Consider the following 23,212-nt stretch of genomic DNA (forward strand, 5'->3'; position numbering starts at 1 on the left):
TCTCCCCAGTATTTTCTCTTATTTGGTGAAGTGTCTGTGATGGTATGTCCTATGCCAGTAACAGTGGTGTGACCTGCTGGTCATTTGTTGCTGGAATGAGAGATCTGACACTTGGATTCGGAACAAGAGGTATGTTACTATCGCCTCATCCAAGAGTATGGGGAAGCACAAAGGTGTCTGTGTGGTCCCAGTGGGCTTTGTACATGTGGGCCATGTGAGATATTCCCAATTCCAGTATTCTAAAATAAACTGTACCTGCAAGTTATCATTGCTTTACTACATATCTGTGAATGCTTCTCAAGAAAGAAATTCAACACTCAATCGTGACTGAATGCAGAGAAGGGGTTGGGACTTTGGCCAATATTTCCCCTTATAGAGATGTCATCTGGACACCTATCCACTTGTGTCAGGTCCTTCAACTCTTTCCACCCCATATACTTCTGCTGTCCTTCTGTCTTTGATTTTTTTCATCACCCATCCCCTATTCTCTCTCTCTTTCTCTCTTTTACACGCACACAAACGCACACACACACTCGCCCCATTTTCCTGAACAATTCATTAGTCCTCAGAGAGCCACTTGTTATTCAAGGCACTCTGCAAGTCAACTGCTATCCCAACAGTGATTCAAGTGCCAGGGCAGCAGAGACAAAGTTATGCAAGGAGGTAAAATCCATTTTCCAGCATATTCCACCATTAAAAATAGCCTAGTATAGAAAGAATGAAAGAATCTGTTACTGCAGTCTGATCTTAGCCAGGGTCCACACATGTTTTTACCCATTGGTAGGAGACTGTATTGCTTAATATAAGTGATTAAAGTTAGGTAACACAGCAATAAATGGGCCTTCTTAAGGTTGCAATTGGGAATGTGCTGTCCACCAAGGTCAATTGAGAATACAGTCCTATTACACAGCACAATTATGGGTGAAGTGTATGGTCCTGTTGCCATTCTCAGTAGCCTACAACACAGTACTGAGGTTTCCTTCTCCATGACCGCAGACCATAGAGCTGGGGCCTCATTGTGCACTATAACCCTCCATACAACATGCATCTGTTTTGCACTTCACAGATGAAGCAAGTGCCTCCCAGGGCATGGACTAGTGAAGCCAGATGTTCTGCAACTACCTCCAGCGTTGTAAATGTGTGAAAGACAGGGACAGCACTGAGGAATCATTAGATGGTAGTCAAATAAATAAGTCTCCTGCTTAACGTATGACAGTAGACATGTCTGAATTCCAGAAAAGTGACTCTTCAACATCTCTTCAATTAATGGCAAAAGTCTTGAGATGAGTGTATCAGAACTGGGTTTCCAAACCCTGATAAAAAAAAAAACGTATTCTGATGGAGCTTACTGAAGTCAAGAGATGATATGCAAAGAACAGCAAGGGTCATAGGGACTGGATCTGCAAACTACCTAGTTTTTTTTAAAGTACAGCTGAAGAAACTTTCATCTACTTGTCGAATTGAACTCACTGCAGTATCCAGTTTGGCTAACAGTACATTACAACCTCATTTCAGATGAGAAAGAAAATTTAACTGTTTATTAGAAAGGAGTTGAAAAATATCATCAACAGAACCGTCCACACTTTCATTTTAAGCATGTACAGAGATGCCCTAAGGGATTGCTGGTCACTGAAGGGCCTCATTTTGCTTGTTGTAAAAATCTTGCTGTGCTTTATGTATTTTTATCTTATCTTTTCCCACTACTAGTCAGAAGAATGTATTCTCATTATTGATCTTCTTTCTTGTTCCAGATACTATTTTAACCAACTTGTTCTTAAGCTGAGAAGATAACTAATACAGATGTTAAGTATTTCAGAAAGGTAAGTGAACCAAGCACATATATAACTAAAACGGACTAGATTTCTTTCCTGTCTTATGTTTTTTTGCTGACCTTTGGATGACCACTTAACAAAAGTTAGAAAGAAGATAGCCAGAAAAGTGACTAACTAGAAACTTTTCTGTTTTAAAGGTTAAGTTTATGCAAAGATAAAGCAAAGTCCTCTTAACTGGCAGAACAAAGAGGATGAAAAAAATATGCCAAAATGCCATCTGATCTATAGTAGCAGAAACTAAGAATGAAAGTAGGAATATAATGTGATTACAGACAGCTCTTTAATTCAGTATATCACATCAAAATTACACTGATAAAGAAAAAAAAGCAAAAATGTATTTTTCTTCTTTATGTCTCGCCTGTATTTTTAAAAAGGATGACAGCCTTTCATAACATTTCATTTAAATAGATTTTGTTTGCTTGTTTTCCTGTTTTTTCTTGTTCATTTGAAACTCAAGCTTCTTTCTGTTTCCTTATGGATCTCTGGCTAATGAGAAAATGACTAAAATAATTGCAGGATATATGACACTGAGGAGAAAAAAAAAGTCATTAGGAAACCAGTACACCTACCCTTGTAGACTCTGTTGTATTATCATGTCACATCTACTCTAGAAGATATCTGATAGTGAGAAAGAGTGCCATTCTGCTCCTTCTCTATTACCAAACTTTACATGTGGGCACACAAGAATTACCCTGTGGCAGAAGAGAAATAGGGGCTAGCAGCCAACAAGGATGCTGGCCAAAATGTGCCACCATAGATCTTTGCATCTTTCAAGGTCATTTCATTCCGATAGCTAAAAAGACTACCTAATTTCACAGAAAGCATCATAGCAATAATCATGGAGGTTCCTTATTCTATATGGGACAGTAAAATCATGATCCCTCAGCCCTGAATCCAGAAAATCATTTAAAACCTCCTTCAGTCAACCATCAATCTGTCATAGTTGCTTAGATAGAGATTAATTAATTTTGTTTTTTCCAGTTGAGATAGAAGTTTATTTCTCAAGCTGAACAGAAAATAAAAATAATTTGTTTTGAAACAGTCAGTATCTTTATTATCAAAGGAATCCTGAACACCAGAGAAAGATTTGTATCTACAGCAAGTGTTTAATAACCAAGCCAAGTTCCTCTCAGTTATAGTATTGCAACTCCTCTGAAGTGTGTGTGTGTGTGGGGGGGGGGGGGGGGAAGAAAAAGATTGCATCGGTAGCTCTTTAAAAGAAGGAAGAAAAAAGATAGGGAGATGTATAAGTATGCTCCACTTTGGGAAAGGAAAGTTTCTGGATTACTTGCTTTAAGTAGAATAAAGGAAGGGGTGTTTTCATCACAGGAACACTGTAACACTACTGAAACTGAACAGACTAGCTAGAGGGAAATAAATAATCCTGACATCTAAGACAGAATATCCAAAAGGTGTCAGAGGGAGTATATTAATGTAGAACATCAGATAATCGGAAATCCAAACAAGCTTCCTGTCAGCTTATGCTGAACTCCCTCCTCCTTTCCGAAAGGTTCTTAACACCCACCTATTCCAGGAAACCTTCCATATTTCATGATCACACACTGTACAGCAGCTGCTTACTGCTGCCTCACCATCCTTGTAAATACCAGTTGTTTGGACTAAATTCAGGCCTAACCTAACCTGCACATAACCCTCACTGACTGCACTAGCACATTCCTGGCTTGTATCAGAACTGAACACAGGCTGTGGCCTTTAACAAAGTGAAGTTAGCACTGGTAAGAAAACTGTAACGTCCTCTCATTGATATCATAATTTATATATCCGTTTTCTGATTATTTGGTGATTGCATAGCAATTAAGTAATGATTCACATTTCTTGAGACTTAAAAAAAATAGTCAATGCAATTAAATATTACAAATCTTAGAAAAAATTCCTTTCTTAAATCACTCACATCTATTTTACCCTTCTTGAAGAAATCCTTCTGAAAGCTAAAAATATCTGCTATATCATTTTGCAAGAACAGATTTGATGAAATTTTTTGTACAGATATATATTATCAGTCATTGGTTTTACATTACCATATATTGGTTTTATACTGTGAGATTCAAATGAGTTTGATATTACATTAACACAGCAAAGCTCTGTGGCACAAGAATATTTTCTAGTCCATCAAGGTTGAATTAGCTCATTGCTATTCTACATCTTTTTACTCCTGCAAAGTCTTTTCCATTAATGAAACTATGCATCTTCTGACCATAAAGCATAACCACTACTTTTGTCTTACTTGCAGAACCATGCAATTCTTACATATTACTAGCTTTATATCATGGAAAATATCACAACAGAGAGTTCCTACTCATATTTTATAAGAAACGTATGTGATTTTTATGATATGGTAATATTGAAAAACACCCAAAACCAATAATATATTCTTCTCTGCTGCATACTGCTGACTCGGACTTCAAAATACTTTATCGCAGATAAAAAGAATGTCAGTATTTCCAGGCAATTGATTCTTCATTTCACATCTTGCCTACCAGGGCTAATATTATTCTAATAACTGAAGTAGAAGTAATGCATTAACACCAATCTACATTTTTTCTACATTCTAACACTGCTTCCCTGAAGGCAGGACATGACGTATACCTTACCATACTCGTAGCTTTGACGTACACATTATCTTTCAGATGGCAGTTTCCATCATGGGGAATTACTATCCCTGCTAATTTACTATCAAGGGCCAGATGGGAAGTTTGATCTGTCATCACAAGAAGTAGTCGCTTTGCTTCTTTGCGCCATCCAATATGACTCTAAAAACAAAACAAAAATAAGCATAAGAAAGCAGTAACTACCTATTTTCTAAAATAAAAAAAAATATGAAAGATTAATGTAAAAGTCTTCTTTAAGATATTGTACTACTGAGTTTAAACAGGGATATTTAAAGCATTCTCTTTTTTTTTTTTTTTTTGCTAGATATGTATATCATGCCCTAAGTCTGCAAACTACTTCTGCGAGTCAGAGGTCCATTTACTACTTTCTTTCCTTTTTGAAGAAAGATCCCTTAAAATATATACAAGTTATGCGTTATACAGTGGGCTTGGGCAACAGCTGCCACTTTGTGAGTGTCTCTATTATATACAAATGCAACTGCATAGTACTTGTATAATTCTCTAGGATCTATAAAGCACTGCAATCTTTACTGAGATCACTCCTTGGTGTCCTCTTTTATTTTTCCTTGCTATTTGTTTTCTTGATATTCTTGTCATCCTATGATTTCCTTTTTCTACATGGGTTCCCAGAAAGGACACTCACATATGAACAACCAATGAATAAACTATAGCCCAAGTGTCTTCATCCACCTACAAATTCAGAAATCTCTTATTATGCACCAAAAGACTATGCATATCCACCATCTAAGAGATTAATGACACAGCGTCAAAAAGTAAGGGCGAATTTAATGTGCTTTAGGAATTTAGTAACGTGGAGGAACTAGCAGGGCAAACTTATATCTAAATTGAGTTGGGTGCCAACTTGTATTTCCACAACATTTATTTCCCTGCAAGGAATAAATGGCTGTTTTAAAATCAAACTTTAGGGAGGCTCACATGAACCCTTTCATATGCTTTTTCATTCTTCTTCTCAGTTACTCCATTTTCTTCTTCAGTGATTCTATTCCCTCCTCCTTTTTCCTTCTTCCTTGCTTCTTCCTACGACTCTGTTGCATCTCTGCCACTTCCCTTAACATTGTCAGGTATCATTCATCTCATGTGAAATGTGTCTGCAATCCAGCCCATGTATTCAGCCAGGCTGAATAAATTATTTTGCTACCCTTCCTTTCTTTGCTTTGCAGAAAGGATTTTATCTCCTTTTTAGACTCATTACTTGCTAGCTCTGAATGGGGAATAACAGTAGGGATACTTAGTGCAGAGGGGTGTGGTGTCTTCCAGCTTACATATTAGTCACCAGCCCGATTCAGCCAATCCTAGACAGTATTACCCTAAAGAGGGAGTATTTTAAGTTTTATTTATAAATAGATTATCTTAAATATTACCAAATAAAGGATATAAATATTCCCAATAAAGATTATCTTAAATAATCCCAAATTCTGCACCAAATTCTCCTCTAGAAATGTAGAACTTGCTTGCGCCTAAGCCTCCACCATTTCACTTTGTCAGCTCAACACTCCTACCTACATACACCATAGCAACCAAAATTTTAAGCAGCTTCATGTCCTAACCTGCTATTGCTTGCAACAGGGATGTATTGGTTACAGCAAGTTGGAGCAAGTTATAAAGTTCTATTGTAGGTAAAATGAGTGCACATTAATATAAATTATCATTCATGATGGTAGTTATGAATTGCACATTGTTCTTATCCATTTTGGTTCACAATTCAATTAGCAGGAAAGCCTCCCCACTCATCAATGTTTCCATTTTATTGTTTTTGGAAGCATATGTTATTCTCTAACTTGAATGTCATAAGTGTGGAATGTGTCCAATGAGAAACACTAAATTTTAAGGAATATTTCCAGTGCTTCAGAGTAATTTTTATAACAGCTGTGATCAGTGTCTGTGAAGAATGGCTTTTATTCACCTGTTTTACAGCTCATCAAATTTTGAAAATAAAATTGGGGCCAAACCATTCATTTTTAGCAGAGTTTGGATTCCTTTTTGGTCTTGACTCATTCTACCACTCCAAAAGAGAATGTGAAGATGGACAAGATAAAAGAATTATCCTGACATCATCCCAAGAGGCTAGAACCACACCAAAATCCTGTAATTCAGACAGTAGTTGAATCACTTAATGCAAGAAGGTCAAAAAGAGTATTTTATAAAGCACTATTTAACCCACAAATCAGTCAATGTACAAAATTTCTATTGTACTACTAGGCATACAAGGAAAAGGACATTCAAAAGAGCCCTTCTGAGCAGACAAATTCTTACTATTTAATATGCTTACAGCTTGGGAACTACTGATGCAGACATTTTTCATCCCTTTCTGCATGGGAGGGATGGTGATGCAACTTTATCAATATATGAAAGTTAAATTTTAGTTGATTTTTTGTAGGTATGAACTCTTTAAAAGCAGAGATAACACTGAAGTGCATTCATTTTCAGCATCTATACAAGAAGATAAATAACTGACCCTTAAGTTTTCAAATACATTGTTAAGTAGAAGATATCAGAAACATCAAATGATATGTCTTTACTTAGGAACACAAGGAGGGCTTTAATGATTTTTTGAATTTTGTAATTGATGGAAAGTAATATATGTGTCTGTTTAAGCATGAAACAGTTACTTTCATGATCCTAGTGCTCTGCTCATCAGGTTGAACCAAAAAGGATAAAAATAAACTTTGACTCTGGGAATAAAAGCATCATTTTTAGACAAACATGCTTCAGAAAAGCCACACTATAAAGGACATCATTAACTAGTATTGAAAAAGACTTCCTGGTGCTATCCTTTTTGAGTTTCTACTGGAAACAGAAATATGGAGCTAAAGGGGGAAATAATGGAAAAGGAAAAAGAAATCTTACTAGTATCAGACACTGAACTGACATTCTGAATTCAAGAACATCGAACACAGATGTACTGACATATATATCCATGCCTGAGTTACCATTTGGTCTTTTGTTCATAAACTCCTTACCTGGCACACAGCTGCTTGGAGCATTGCATCAAAACCCCCTTCGGGTGTATCAATATTCCCAGAAATTTTTTGTTTATTCACTGCATTTCTGAATTCTGCTATGTTGTCAGTCAGGGATAGTACATGAATATAACCGTGAGGAGGCATACAATCTAAATTATAATCACTGTATGAAACAAAAAACAAAACAAAACAAAATAAAAACATATCCATTAAATTCCATATTTTCCATTTGAAAGAGATGTGAATATTTCCTATCAACCCATTAAACCAAGTTACTAATGAAGATGTATATACACACAGTAAGATAAATATTTAAAGAAAAAAAAATAACTCCACATGAGATTAATTTCAGTGGGAACCAGTTCTATTTTTTTTTTTTCTTTTTGAACAACAGATTTTTCTGGTATTTTGTATAAATTTATACAATATAAATGTCATAGTATTTCTATGCAGAACAAGAAGGAATACAACATGAGAGACAGTATGATCTCATAGAATATATTATGCCTTTTGGATTGTCTATAGAATGATGCAGATTCACTTTTTGTTATATTGAGAAAGGGCTACTACACAATAACATTAAGATCCTGTAATAGCTTGATGCATAGGCTACAGAATTCAAAACTAAAACAATCAAATTCAAGTTCCTACATCCACTATTAGGATGTAAAAAGTATATAAAACTCATGCTGAGATTAATGACAGTTACCTCATTACATGGACGGGCAACTAGATTTTCAGTATCTGGAGTTGTTAATACTTTTTGAAAAGATGTGAATGGGAAGAAAGCATTAAGTTTGACATAAGCAAGCTAGTTCAGTAGCACTTATATAGGTTGTTGCTTTATGACCCATTTACAGCAGTGGATTTTACGGCACAAGCTGAAGTGCTCAGCTGATTTAGAGATGCTAAAAAGGCTTCATTTCACTTAACTTCTGTTGCACAGAGTGTAGTACTCCAGAGTATTCTATTCTCCATAGTAACTCTCTCTGGAGTAATCTATTCTCCTCTGACTCAATTTACAAGCATTGAAGGGAAATTGGCAGTATAAGAAGTAATACACCTGTAGACATCAACTTTAGGGCAAAATGAATCATGCCCAGAAGTGCAAATTTACCTCTACTGACTATATAGATAGTCTAGATGATTGCTTTGGAAATAGACATTTGTATTTATCTGATGAATTCCACTAATGCCCAATTCAAAACTCATTGAAATTAAAAAAGATGCTTATGGACTTGACAGAATTTTGGATCAAGTCTTTTCTGGAAAGGTAATAACTAGCAAGAAGATGTGAACAGTTCAATATCCATTTTTTAAAAATATTACAGCTTACATATATTTGAATTTTTTGTGAATAATCTTGTCCTCTAACAGGTTTGGAAAGTGACCCCTCACTTCGCAAAACATTGAATGCAATGTATAAAAGACATAACATGAAAAAAAAGAAATGCAATCCAGAACACCTTACTCATTTAAAATGGGAGTTTGTTCATGTAACAACTGCAGAATTAGATCAAAGGATTGCTTTTGTTCATTAAATAAGCTAAAAGAAAGAAAATGCATCACATTTACAAAAGTAGAAATTCTAACAAAAGTCTTAATGAATACAAGACCATACATCAGAAGAGAAGTCCTAGGTCATAAAGTACAAAAATTTGTAACAAATTTACACAATGTATATCCAAAATAACTTAGATATATTATAGAAAATAACAGTTGACTATACAACTAATTTCAAAACATACTCAAATATACCAAAGATGCATTTACATCTAGAGTTTGGAAGGTTATATCCATATTGTTTGGTTTGCTTATATAAATCAATATTGCACATTTTTTCTGATACAGCAACAAACTTTGATCTTCTAAAATCACTCTTTAGATATTTCAAAAGTAATCACTGTATAATAATTTTTAGCATTTTCTTAAGGACCTTGCCGGAGAACCAAAGTCTAATCAAACAGACACAGATTTTGAAAAGCTTTGAAAATAAAAATGCATGATAATTTCTCAGTACTAAAGTAAACAGAAACACTACATACCTGCATTGGTTATGGATTCTACCTGGGTGAATGCTAATATAGGGCGACACAGTTTTATCCACATATGATCCAAATCCAAGTCGAAAATCAAGAGAAATATTCTCCATCTTTTTAGATAAAGCAAATCCAACTGAATTTAATTTTTCTATATTGTTGTGCATAGAGGCTGAGACATCAACTAGATAATAGAGGTCCACAGGGTATTTCTCTAGAGGACGGACTTTTAATATAAAGTTTGCTTCGCTTCCTGATGCAAAGGAAACAAATAAGCTTATTTACAATTTTTGAATGTACACTTAAAAATACCTTACATTTATTTTTGCAGGAACCTGAGCATATAGCTGTTTGTGCCAGCAAACAGAAAGCAAACAAACAATCAAGAAAACCTCCCAAGAGTAAATGCAACCTTGAAGCATAGTTCAAAAACAAGCTGTAAAGGGGCTCTCTGTAAAACATACTCCTTTTTTTCTCCTGAAGGAGCATTGTGTGATTTATTGTAAAAATTTTGTCTTTTCCCCATTTTCTTTTAAATTCCTGGTTATGCAGTCCCTTTGGCCTTATACCCAACAGCACCAATGACTCAAAAAGTACATAGATTCACATACAATTTGTGGTCAGTCACTTCAAGACCGACAATTGTAAGTATATTAGTTTACCCTGCAAACAAAGTATTTGTCACATGTGTCTAAAACTACAAATGTGTACCACAAACAGACTGGAACCTGAAAAACTCAGTTCAATTATGCTTCAAGTTTGTATCAGTCTGCTTCTAAAGATTCAATTAGAATATTCAGTAGGATGAAAGAAAAAAAAAGTAGGTTCTAATATTAAAAAAATCCATCTTTTGGCCCAGACAAAACAGAACTATCCTTTTATCTCAGGATGACAAATATCTGTCTGTCCTGCAGAACCACATCACATTCTTTTACGTAATAAAAAAGTGAATGCTTTGGAAATTTCTAAAAAATAGTCACTATGTTTTTGCTTGCCTAATATTCTGCAATGCCACTAAAAAAGAGTGATGTGACTGGACTATGGGCTCTGTAGCTTCGGTAATGCATGCCTTCAAAATATTCATTATTTCATGACACCCAAAGTGCTAACTATCTTACAGCAGAACCAGATCTTTGCATGAATATCGAATCTAATTTGGTATTACACAAGGAAGACATAGCAAAGGACAGTTGGAAGGGAAACATTATAGAAGGATCATGCAACTTTTCAATAAAAGCTATCTAATCACTTTCTGAAATAGATTCACTAAAAAAATTACTACAATGTGACTTTTCTGTTCATGGCATTTACTAGTGTATATGACATTGTTAGTTAAGACCATTGGATAGCAAAATTCAAGTGAATTTAACAGAACTGTGTCTTTTTTTATCAAAGATCTGACACAGTAAAGTTAAACACGCAATGTACTTTTAAAATAGGTTCACTACACAGTTTTTATTCTAATGTTCTTTGAACATTATCCACCTGAAAATTTCAGGATTTGTCTATATCAGGTCTTCCATGAACGAAACAGAAATTCAGTGTGTGGTAGCCTATGTGCTTCCTCTTTGGCTGTGTGAACTGAATTACTGAACCAGATCTCGAGTTTCCATACAGCCAGATACTAATGCAGCTTTTATTTTCTCCTGTGTAAATCTTGACAGTTAGGATTTATGTAAACAGTGACAAAAAATCCAAATCAAAACAAAAATATCTTCATTCTGCATGAGTATCTGTATCAAATTTATGTTTTGAGGCACAGCTATAGCTGTATATCTGTATATTTCCCCGCGAATAAAATATGGCCAGAATGTAGCCTATATATCAAATACTGTTCTTCTGTAGCCCTAGAAATTTCAGTCTTATGCATCCCTGAAGCAAGAGCTTCAGCAAAGCATATGGAAACCTAAACTCATTTTCACTACCAGTTAAAAGGTTAATGAAACCAAATTTTAGAGGGCTAAGTGTTTTATACAAGTCCAACACATCTCAAAGCCTTTGGAAATAAATGTGATCACAGACATTTCTAGAGCTAGCTCAGCTCCTGAGATCTCCTGAGACAAACTAGAGTATCAGACATTTTGAAAGGAAAGTGGGGAAAGGAGAGGAAGTAGTTTTACTTATTTCAGTTGTATTATTATAAAGAAGATGGAAAACTAGAGTTCCTTTGTGCTTTACACTCCTTCAGTTCTTTTCTTTTCAGGAAATGATCTTTTATACAGGAAGTGATCTTTTATACAGTGAAGATCAGCAAGTCATTAAGGTAACTCAGACCCTTCTTATTCACTTAATGTTTTTCTACCAAAGATTGATGCCTCTTAAATGACATACTTCTTTCTCTGACTATAGTTTGCAAAAGAAAGAAAGAAATCAAATTTTACAATATGACACATACCCTGTATTTCCTTCTGTTACCTTCCCCTTCTTGTGTTGGCTACATCCATTTGAAAGACACAGGACATACACTGATTTGACTTTTGTGTTAAGTAGAGGGGACACAGAGGTACACTAGAAAATTCAGATCCATAAAGGGACTTGTAGATTCCTTTAGAGTGAGGCAGGTAATTACTTTTTGGGCTTCTAAAATCAAAATTCAGATCCTCAGAACAGCTGCCTGCAACCAGAAGTGACCACTTCTGTAGCAGACTGGGATCAGGAGCACTTCAGTTTGATAAACTGGGCCAGCTCAGCTCAGTTGATTTTCATAAATGAAGTGCTCTGCTGCCTGTCTAGACTCTCAGGTCTGACCAAGATGGGCCTGATGGGACAGCCCTTGCCCCATGCAGGAGTGGGAGTGTGCAGCCAACTCCATTTAAACAACACTTCAAAGCATTTACCAAGATCCTGGCAGAACTAAGACTGATTCTCTTCTCTGCATCAATGTTTACCCACTTTTCAAGGAAGTGCCCTCCTACAAAGGTACTTCAGTGTATTTTATCCTTCCTGTCAAATTAGCTCCATGTAGCATGGAACAATTAAATATTCATTGGTAAAGAGAGTGCAAAAAAAGTCAAGAATGACTTTATAGATTATTCTCATAGCATTTCATTGGGAGAAGGGACATATGTCCCCAAAGTCACTCCACTGGATGTATTATCATTTCTTTCACTCTTCCTTTTGAAAGAACAGTGGTTTTAATATCAGGCCTTTTTAAAGAAGGAGGATAGACATTTATATATAGGAGACGATTCAAGAACATTAAGTCTTAGGAACTGCACAGCCCCAAAGCACAGGATCAGGCACTTGAGATTTCTTAATGGCTATGAGACAGCTCCCCAGTTTGAGGATACCACTTGTAGGTGCATACCTATCTCTACTGCATTCCTCCTAGAGGAACCAGGTTTTCACTTAGCCTTTGTAAATGAAATTTTAGGCATTGAATACCTAAGTCTCCTTTATGAATCCAGCCCTTTCTTTCATATTGGCTTTGGTACCATCACAGTTGTCTAGTCAATGCACTTAAAAGCAACCAAAGAATCAAGAAGCTTATCAAATGATGACTTCAAGAATTCTAGCCCAATTTACTTACAGTAAAGATTTGTAAGGAAAGCAATCTATATGTACTTAAGGGAAAATGATTTTTATGAGTGGCTAAGTAAAAAGAATCAAGAAACCACAATAAAAAGGAAAACAGAAGACTATCTAAAATCCTTTTTCCACTTATTGCTTGCATTATTCTGACCTTCAGCTGTGTTTGGCAGAAACACTTCTTGCTGAAAGCTGTACTTGAGTATGGGAGCAACACCATCATAGTCCTACAATATAATGTTATAGCATCATTCTTCAAAATAATTATTCCAGCCATTTGTCACAAACTGTACTTAAATGTTACTCTATTTAGTTTACATTGAATATAATATCAATGTGTTAGAGACAACCCAACCTGGACGCAGTTGGACTGAAACTTTTCCCGGTGTCACTTGTGTGTTTGTTTCATGGTCACTTGGTACTGTTACATGAACTGTGGGATTTTCTACAAAATCTGATTGGCAGCCTCTTTTCATTAAGTTAGAAACAGTGTCACAGCGTCCCATCTGTGTTGCGTCAGCCATAAAATCCTGTTTTATAAGAGACAAAAAGTACAAAACAATCTGAGCTGAAAAAAAAACAACTGTAGTATCTTCAAAGGAATGCGAGAAACAAAATAATAGTCTTTCAAACAATAAAATATGCTACCATAATTGCATAAATTGTAGGACTAGTTCATGGAAGCCATATGTTTTTAATAAGGACAATGACAAAATATTTAAATTAGAAGTTAAACCTAATTGCTACAATGATTTTTTTCTACAAAGGACAAAACTTTTGTGTGAGAAGGAGGATCTTCCACAGCCAGAATAAACTGACTTTGGAGAAAAGGAAACCATGTACTGTAGTTATGTCACTACAAAAAGTTTTATGCTATGTTCACTGAATTAGTTCCACCAAGAAAATGTCGTTCACACTACTTCAAAACATGTTGGTTTTCAGAGGAATCAACCAGTAATTTTACTTAAGCAAGTATTTAAAAGTAGAAGCAGAAGTGAGCTTTAGATTTATCTAACCTGAATTTGTCTACCACAGATATTTAGGTTTTACCCCATACCCTAAATCCAATCCAAAGACTAGCTGGAATATATCATTTCAGTCCCTAGAAAGAGGAAGCTATATACTACAGGACTGGAGAGTTTAAGATGCCACCAACGTAAGAAGCCCCTGTAACAAAAGAAAATTGATTAGCTGAAGGATGATCTCAGAATAAGCAGCATGTCCTTTGTTGCAGTGAAAGGGCAAAGTTGCCAAGATTGTGCCAACATGATCCAATGCGAAATTCCTTCCTGACCACAAATCTGGTGATTAGCATGATCCTGATCGTGCAGCAAAAAAAAAAAAAAAAAAAAAAAAAAAAAGACTTGACAAGATCCTTTGTACTCTTTTAAAGCCTTGGTCCATCCCAGCCACAGCTGGAGATCAAACAATGGACAATCTCTGATACTTCAGAGGCAGATGGGGAAAATAAACAAACAAAAAGTGCATGGAGCCAAACGTGCATTAGGGAATAAATAATCATCCAGACCCTAAAAGGACCAGAGAAAGCCCCTGAAAAATGAGATTGGATAGTCATGTATGCCTTAAAAGCACAGCTGAAAGTGCTGCAAGCACGCTGAATATGATTCTGGCACTCCTGTAGTCCCCAGCACCTACGGAGGTATGGGATAAACACAGGATTCCATTGCACAGATGCCGACAGCTACCACCATCACCCCCCTTGCTCATTCAGACTGCAGATACCTTTCAGAAGAAATGCTTTTGCTTAGCCAGCCTTTGGGCTTTTGAAAGCTATCTAATCTCACACATAAAATTCCAGAAAATGATAAGGATCTGGTAAATTCAAATCCCTAATAAAATATTCCAATAGTTACTCCTTCTAACAGGCAGGAAACTGTGTCCTGTTTAAAGGCTGAATTTGTTTCATCATTTGGTTTTATTTTTCTTTTGCCAGGAAGGCTGACAGATATTCTTATTCTCTCTGCTCTCCTTGCCAACATTTCCTCTATCTTTTCTTCATACAAAAGATTTAAACCATATAAGTGGTAAGCTGAATAACTCTACTTAAGTTCTGGGCATTGAGTCTTATTTTCCATTTTCCAATTCACTTTTCTGGTCTACCTCTGACATAGTATTTCCACAACCTTCTTCAATGTAGACAACAGAGAGTTCTTTTTGAGTTGACTGCTATTTATATACCCTTTTTGATATACAGATTTCAAAAATACAGATTTTTTTAAATGTGCAAAGAAGTTAGCTACCCTTACTGGCATCACTGGCAACTAATACATATGTAGCATTTTATAGTTTATTGTGTGGTGGCATAAAGTCAACACATATCAGGTGTTCCTCAGGGCTGCTTTTCTTATTAAAAACATTGATTAGATGAACCAGCCACACTATGCTGAAAACCTACTTCTTTAACTTTTACTTTGGAAAAGTTCTATCTGAATTAATATGGGTTTTGCCATTCCACAAACATTGATGCTGAGTATGTGAACTGACTTTTAAAGGACAGTTTGACAAATCATTGACTTCCATGAACAACTCGCAGGATTGACATGACAAGTGAGACAAGAGAGACAGAGGAGAAGTCAAAACAGGTCAGCACAGTAATCTCAGTCCCCGGTTAGAAGGAAACCTATTATATCTCTAGCGCTGGAAAGCTAAGAAGTGCTGTTCCATGACAAATACAGATGTAGCTGGATAAAACTGTGTCCTTTGTCACGGGGGCATCAGATCACAGTGGACCACTCTACATTGTAATCCATTGTGCCATATACACATTTCCTAAGATTTCTCTTGTAAAACAGGCTCTCCATGCCTCCAATCATCTCTGAATTACCTGTCCTTAAACTTGTTTCAGACTAAGTTAATCATTCCAAGACTCAGCATCTCAGATAAAATTGCACTAGTGCCTTATAACTCCTTATCTCTTCTGGGCACACCCTAGGAATTTATCTGCCTTCTTTGCTAACCTGAAAGCTACTAGAGATAATTTGCAGGTGACCTTCAAAAGCATATGAGCTCTTAATTGCCAAGAAAAAATCTTAAAAACCTCGCTCCTCTAAAGTGCTTAAAATGGTCCAGCTTTACTCGAAACCATGTAATCAACTGGTTTTCTCCCCAAACAAAATCAGAAACCCCCATATTCTTACAGTTCCCAAAGCATTAACAATTTCAGAATAAATCATCCTACGATGATAAATCTTTTGTGACAAGTCTCAGAACTGAGAGTTTCAAGTGTCAAAATAGAAGAGTATCATTTTTTTTTTCCATTTGTGACAGAGGTCTTAATATACAGTGAAGTCAAAGTTAAATCCACTGTTAGTAAAGCCTTTTGCTGAAATGCAATAGGCATATATGTATAGTCTAACTGATATAAAATGAGGGCTTAATGTAAATTATTGATAAGTAATTTCACTTTGAAGTCAAAAACTGTTGAACTCTCAAAGTTACTATAAGTCTGCCAAACCTGTCTACAAAGCAGATGGAACACATTAAAAAGTTCTCACTTTATTTAAAATTACTGCAATTTTCCAAATAAAATATTGTATTTTCTCTTTTGGAAACTAAATATATTTCACATGATTTCTCAGGTGCTGTCTCCAAAGGTTGTCTAAAAAGATTTTCTTGATATTTCTCATTATAGTTTTCATAATTTAAAATCCTTTTATCTTTATAAAGATCAGAGGCATCTAAAATATAAAGTCAAAAATAAATAAGCAATATGTCATACCTCTTGAGCACACCATCCACACTCTGGACCCAAAGCAAGGCACTTTGTGCATGTTACTGCATTTGAAGTGGCACATCTGTTTTCCGCTGCAACGAAATATAAAATCAAACATTCATGATTCATGATGGTATGTGGGAATTGTAAATACCTAATTTTAAACTAAGATTTCAGAAATGACTTCACCAGATTAACAGTGATGACAACATAGAAAAACAGAAGCAAAACAGAACAAAGGCAGGCTGCTGGCAGAATATTTACAGAAGTTTTTGTAACTACAGCCTAGAACTATATGTACAGATAGAATAAAATCCATTCTCAAGTCCAAATTTCTAAAATCCTGATTCAGCATAATTTTGAAGTAAAAATTTATCTTTTGGCAAGGATTTTGCTGATTAACTGCCTAACAGAAAACATTTACCAGGTAGTTTATCTCTTTGTAGATTCTTTCTTTTAAGTAAATCATTTGTCCCTAACAAGTTATTTATTATTCACTCTGTATGGAACTCAAAATATCTTCTCACTTTCTATAAATATTCCCTCTCTGCATTTTCTGGACAGAATTGTACGCCAGAAGCAGCAGATTTTTTTTTTCAGAAGCAAATACAAATTTATCCAGGATTAAGTGTGTCATAGATTGAAGACACTTATAATTCTGTACTAAACAGCTGCAGAAATTGCCCCACTAACCAGCCTATGAGCAAACTACTTTACACCCTTTTCACTTCTTTGTTTTATAGGTCACTGCTTAAGTTACCACTATTTTTAAATCTTTGCTATAAAACTTTGGCAGTCAGAGCTGAGAAGAGCTATCCTTTTCAAGGGTTTCAGTCAGCTCGATTTGAATTTAGTGTATTAGCATTAGTGCAGTCTTTCAGCACATTCAGTGCAAGTAACTTTTACATCAGTGTGTTTCTCTACAAGGCAGAATCTGCCTCCAAGAGTTATGAGGAAGGTACATAATTTGACTCTTCAGCACACAGCACAGTAGTAGTAGTGTTTAACAACACTGCTTAGTGGCATATTTAGCATGGCATATTCAAGTCTTATGATTATAAAATATGCTGGAAAAAAAATAAAATGAATTACTGTATGCTGGAAAGTCTACATCTCTTAATTGATCTACCATTATAACGTGCATATCCTCATATCACAACAGTTTGAAGAGAGGTTTGCTTTTCATCCAAAGTTCTGACTAGAGATACTGTGTCAGATTATTTCTTTCCAGTCAAACCATTTCTCTTTTTAAACTAACGATAGCAGTTTCTCATACTGAAAAGCAGTATTAGGAAAACATTTACTAAAATATCTTTTTATCTCTGTTTTACTGATTTCAGTTATGGATTCAAAGAGGAAATCCAGCATCACATGAACAGCTAGCCCTCAATAAATCACTCTGAATAACAGGTGATCCACAGAACTAATCACAGCTTGCAAGTTATTAGCATCAACAACATATATATCATTATTGGTATAAATGAGACAGCAAAGTTTAATACAGCACAATTTCAGTGTTATACTAATAACATTTTAGGTTGGTGGAAATTTCCTTAATTTCAAAGGTCAAACCTGTATTTCTATTTTACAGAAATGATGTTTACAATTTTTGCCACACAGTCAATGTGAAAAGAGAAAAGTATATGAAAGGGAGAAAAACTGTTACAGATGTGAAAGAAACAATAAGCTGAAAAGCAGCCCAGAAAGGTGCTGGAAGAGAGGAAAGACTGATTAAAGGGTGGGAGACATGGACAGGGATAAATAAAGGAGGAGTTGCTAAGGAGAGTAAAAGGAACAGGACAAAATCCAAAAGGTTTTTGTTTGTTTATTATAAAAACAAACTCAGCAAGTTTGACTTGGATGTGAAATGAGAGCAAGCTCATTCACCACTATTCTTTGACACAATAAAACTTCTTTGCATTTATAAGAAGATGGTAGCAGCATTTTATGTACTGGAGTCTGAAGGACCAGACTTGGAGCCCATAGAAAAACTCCATGCAAACCCCAAGAGATGAGAATGAGAATAAGGATGCCAGGTTGGTAAAGTCACGCACAGGGTTGTAGAGTTTGCTGTAGACCTATTTCTAGACATTATTTGTAAAGCACAAAGACAGAGGATGAAAGCAAGTTGTTGAAGGAAGGAAAAATAAAAGGAATGTAAGTGTTCTAGGCTCAGAAACATCACTTCATATCTTCAGCTGGATACCAAAGACAGCAGACATTGAAAGACATTATGAGAAAAAAAAAAAGAGAGAGAGTAAAGCAGTGGATTCAGTGAAGGCGTCAAAGGACACGGAACGATATGAATTGCTGATTTCCAGCACAGTGGATGAAGACCACCACAGGGCAAAACAGGGAGGAGAGAAGGCATGAACTTTGAAGTTACCCATCAAGTAACATCCACCTTCAAGGGACAGAGCGATTCCGAGAATAAAGAGTTGACAGGAAGAAATGAGAGACCTCTGTCTCTAGCTAAACAAATAAGGAATGAGTCAAATTAATTCCTGGTCATTACTTCAATCAATAAACCAAAGTAAACCAACAATGGAGTTTGGCCTAATTAATTTCTCATAGTAATTTCTGAGATTCCTTGCTTAAAATGCAGAATCCCAGCTACTTAACACAGGCAACGTACTATCCCAAATTGTCCCTTTTCCTAAATTAAATGCCTTTAAATATGTAACAAAACTGTATTATCTGTTATACTGTACTATCTATTACAAAACTGTATTATGAATATGTAACAAAACTGTATTAGTGTGTTGCACTACACACATGCTAAAAGGAATAACAAATGTCTATGATAGGGATAATTGCATATTTCCAGATGCGTCAGAAAACTGAATTTGCAAAACAACTGTCCTGGATATTTTTCTGTATTGTTAGTTTAGGTACTGAATCTATTTGAAGTCTATTTGAATTTCTTAATACAGTCAGTATTGGAAAATGTAGGTTCTTTCTGTGTCTTTCTAAACCGCTCAGGCAGAAGAAAAGAAGATCTTAAAATCCGGTTTGGATTTTCAATGTGATCATGGCAGATGAAATGCTTTAACAAATAAGATATATTGTATTGCTGGATGCAAATCTCTGCTGATAACTCTCCAGTCTCAAGAGCTCCGTTTTCATAACATGAAGTCACTGATTGGCAGTTGACAAACTTGGTACCACTGGCTCAAAAAATTGATTTTTTTGGAATAAAGAGAAACTTCAGAAAGGTTTATTAATATACTAGACACATTCTGGCTACCTTACTACCATAGTTCCCAAGTACATAGTCCCTTAGAGCAATAACACTTCTGGACGTGCTTTCATTCACCAAATATTTATTATTTAGTTATAAGCCTACTCTAAAACCTGTACTGATTTAGCATAAACTTCTCAGTTTCTTTTAAAAATCATATGCTAAAGCAAGAAACATTTTTTTATGAGTTGGCTCAAGAAAGAACCGAGATTTTTCCTGCCACTTCACCAAAACCAGAGTCCAGACAAGACTAAGTTACTATTCAGACAAAGTTAAGGGCAAGTTTCTACTGGCTTAATTATAACTGATGTATGCCAAAAAGTATTTTCAAAAAGAAGGGCCAAATTTTGTGCTGGGAACTGCACAGGCATATGCATATAATAAAAAGTAAGTCCAGTAGGTTACACTACACTTTTCTAGCTTTCCCCACAAAAAGAGAGCTGTGCTCCAACTACTCCAGCTATTTACAATGAACACAGGTGTTGCAAGCCTAAATTCTCAGCAACAAGAAGGATCAAGGCTGGACAAAAATCATATATGTTATAATCATATCCTGCCTCCCTGCTATGAAAACAGCTTTATCATGATCAGAGTATTTACCTCAGAGGTGGAATAATAATAATGCACATTGCGAACTGAGAGTGGATGTTAAACAGGTTTTCAAACAGACAGCACTTTGCTAAAGCACGGCCAAGAATTTGGATTTACATTAATTTCACTGTTGGTACATGTTTGTGCTGTTTTTGGAGGGTACACTCTTTGCTTTTTTAAACAGAAAGTCAAAATATAACCAGCAGCTCATACTGCCTGATGATGGTCCTCACATTGTTGAACAGAATTTAAAGCAAGAAGGTATAAAATTATCTAGCCCCTACAAAACATTTTTGCCTTAAATTCTACATCTAATTGTCTTCTATGGAAACAGTCTGTCTCGTAGATAATGTGGCTTTCAAGAACTCCAGTGTAGCATCACTTCTGAGGAAAGTTGCAGCTTGTATGCAGTATACTGCAGTTACCTTCATCTTCCTCTCTTTCTTGCGAAGCTAAACTATGTGATTCCTGCAGAGGGAACAGCCAGGAACTGTCCCAGGTAACACACAGCTTCTCAATTCTTTTTGGCTGAGAGTGCAGATACAATGAAAAGCATTGTAAAAATATTACAGAGGGGGAATTTTTTCCATGATTATTGTGTCTAACACTACTTGCTCAGATTACAGGGAAAAAACGAGAGCCTGCACTTTAACTGCCAATTCTAAAACCTAATCCTGGAATTAGGGTTTCCCCCCCACCTTTTCCAAACAAGCAATAAGCATATTCTCTCTACTCTTTGTGCACCTTGCCATGCTCTAAAAACATGCTTTGTCATAACCAGTTTTTCCAAGACATAGGTACACCTCCAACTGAATTTTAGAGGCCATTCTCCTTATCCAGAAAATGAAATTTCAACTCAAAAATTGTACATCTGTTACGCTTGATAAATTCCTAAATTGCTTGAACAGAAATACCAAACAACTGTCTTCCTTCCCCCCTTTCCCATTATATACTTGATTTGTTAATCCATTTCACTGTTGTATTTATGGTTGTCCACTTCAGTTTCACTATTCAGGCAAGAGTTAAGCTATATACTGACTTGAAAATACTGTTTTCAGCAACAGAAGCAGCAGCAAACCCAAACTGAGTACGTAAGAGACACATATATTTGCTAAAAAGAAGATGAACAAAAGGAAGTGCAAAACATGACTGGCACTGTTAAATTCTCAGTCCATGAAAAATATATCTGTAAACATGGCAAGTGAATAAAAACACCTTCCCATTTAAAAAAAAAGACTTTTTTTTCCTATTAATCATTGAAAAAAAAGTTAGTGTTCCTTAAAAGAAAGGTGGGGCTTACTGAAAGGGATAAAACCATAATGTGGTTATAAACAAAATAAAACATATAAATAAAGCATAAATAAGAAGTAAACATGCACATCTAGATAAATACCGTGAAAAGCATCACTAGTGAACAAGTCCTGACGACCAATATGGGTTTCCATTCCTAACTCTGCCACTGTCTCCCTGATAGTCTGGGGGCATCTCAGTTAAGCTGCATTTGAAGAGGAAATGAAAATGGACACAAAACTTAAAATTCATTTTGAGACCTAAAGAGTAAAAAAAACAATTATCATATGAACAAATTGCCCTATGAACATGAGGGGTATTACTGATAGTGACAGAAATGATTTTAGAAAGCCATCAAAATGTCCACTGCCTCAGTGTACCAGAGTTCAGGACTTTGCAAACTGTGCAGTGAAATAATTAAGACCTTCCTTTTTTCACACTTCACAAGGTACAAGCAACAACACTCAAGAGAACTGATCCTGGATATCAGCTAACCAAGACAGAGAGTTTTATGGTATCATTTTCATTATCAAATATTGGTGGGTGGAAGAGGAAAGGGAGAGACCTTTGTCAACACAGCATTAGGAAAACTGTGACAGAAAAGGATAGCTCATGGCTGATGGTGCAGGAGAGCAAATATATCAGAAGCCTGTTATTTAGTGGCATACAGAGGTGGAGTTCCCGAGAAGTATACAGAGTGCGCACACTCTCGTGATTAAGAAATGATATGGACACTAGGGTTCACAAAGTTACTCCTGAAGCCTCTGTGGGGCTACATGTGTCTTTCTTTGCTTCCTTTCTCTGAAAAGTTTGGTCAATTATATATTGGACATTATTCAAGAGAAAAACTTGCAGAACAGAAGCCTCACCATTTTTTCCATGGGAAAGTATGGTTTCACATAAACTCAAGTTTTTCTTGGAAATATATCCATTTTGATGATTTTTTTTCTGTCAGAAAGGTGCATATAGTAGCTTTTTGGGAAAAGATACTACCCCAAAATAGCTACTAGTATAGCAGTTAGGACACACAAATACAGTGTTCAAATCACAGCTTCAGATATGACCTTGAATGTGGGTAGCAACTACATCAGACTGACTTTGTTCCCAAGCCACAATACAGAATGAAAACAAGCAAAGTAACCTTGAAAATGTTCATAACATACAGTTTTTGTTTCTTGGCCAACTCTACTTGCAGCCTCTCCTTTCCATGAAACCTCCTGCTTTTACAGGGGATGGTTCAATTTTATTGATGCAATCCGTGCCTGCAACAATGAGTCAAAGACTATTCAGTTTCTGAAACCAACCTATTCTGTTCCTTGTGAATAAAAACACACATGATAATTT

At 35.7% G+C, this 23,212-nt stretch overlaps 1 protein-coding gene across 1 annotated transcript in view; it reads right to left on the reverse strand.

The window, feature by feature from the left end:
- Window positions 1-23,212, reverse strand: part of ITGB8 (integrin subunit beta 8) — a 44,490-nt gene that overhangs the window by 13,095 nt on the left and 8,183 nt on the right. Inside the window, exons 2-6 of the mRNA XM_067292490.1 lie at window positions 16,753-16,838; window positions 13,369-13,543; window positions 9,492-9,738; window positions 7,444-7,609; window positions 4,445-4,603 (exon numbers count right to left, since the gene is read on the reverse strand). Coding sequence (XP_067148591.1) covers window positions 4,445-4,603; window positions 7,444-7,609; window positions 9,492-9,738; window positions 13,369-13,543; window positions 16,753-16,838 — 833 coding nt within the window. The remainder of the gene's footprint in view (window positions 1-4,444; window positions 4,604-7,443; window positions 7,610-9,491; window positions 9,739-13,368; window positions 13,544-16,752; window positions 16,839-23,212) is intronic.

This window comes from Apteryx mantelli, chromosome 2, assembly GCF_036417845.1.
Source record: "Apteryx mantelli isolate bAptMan1 chromosome 2, bAptMan1.hap1, whole genome shotgun sequence".
NCBI lineage: Eukaryota > Metazoa > Chordata > Aves > Apterygiformes > Apterygidae > Apteryx > Apteryx mantelli.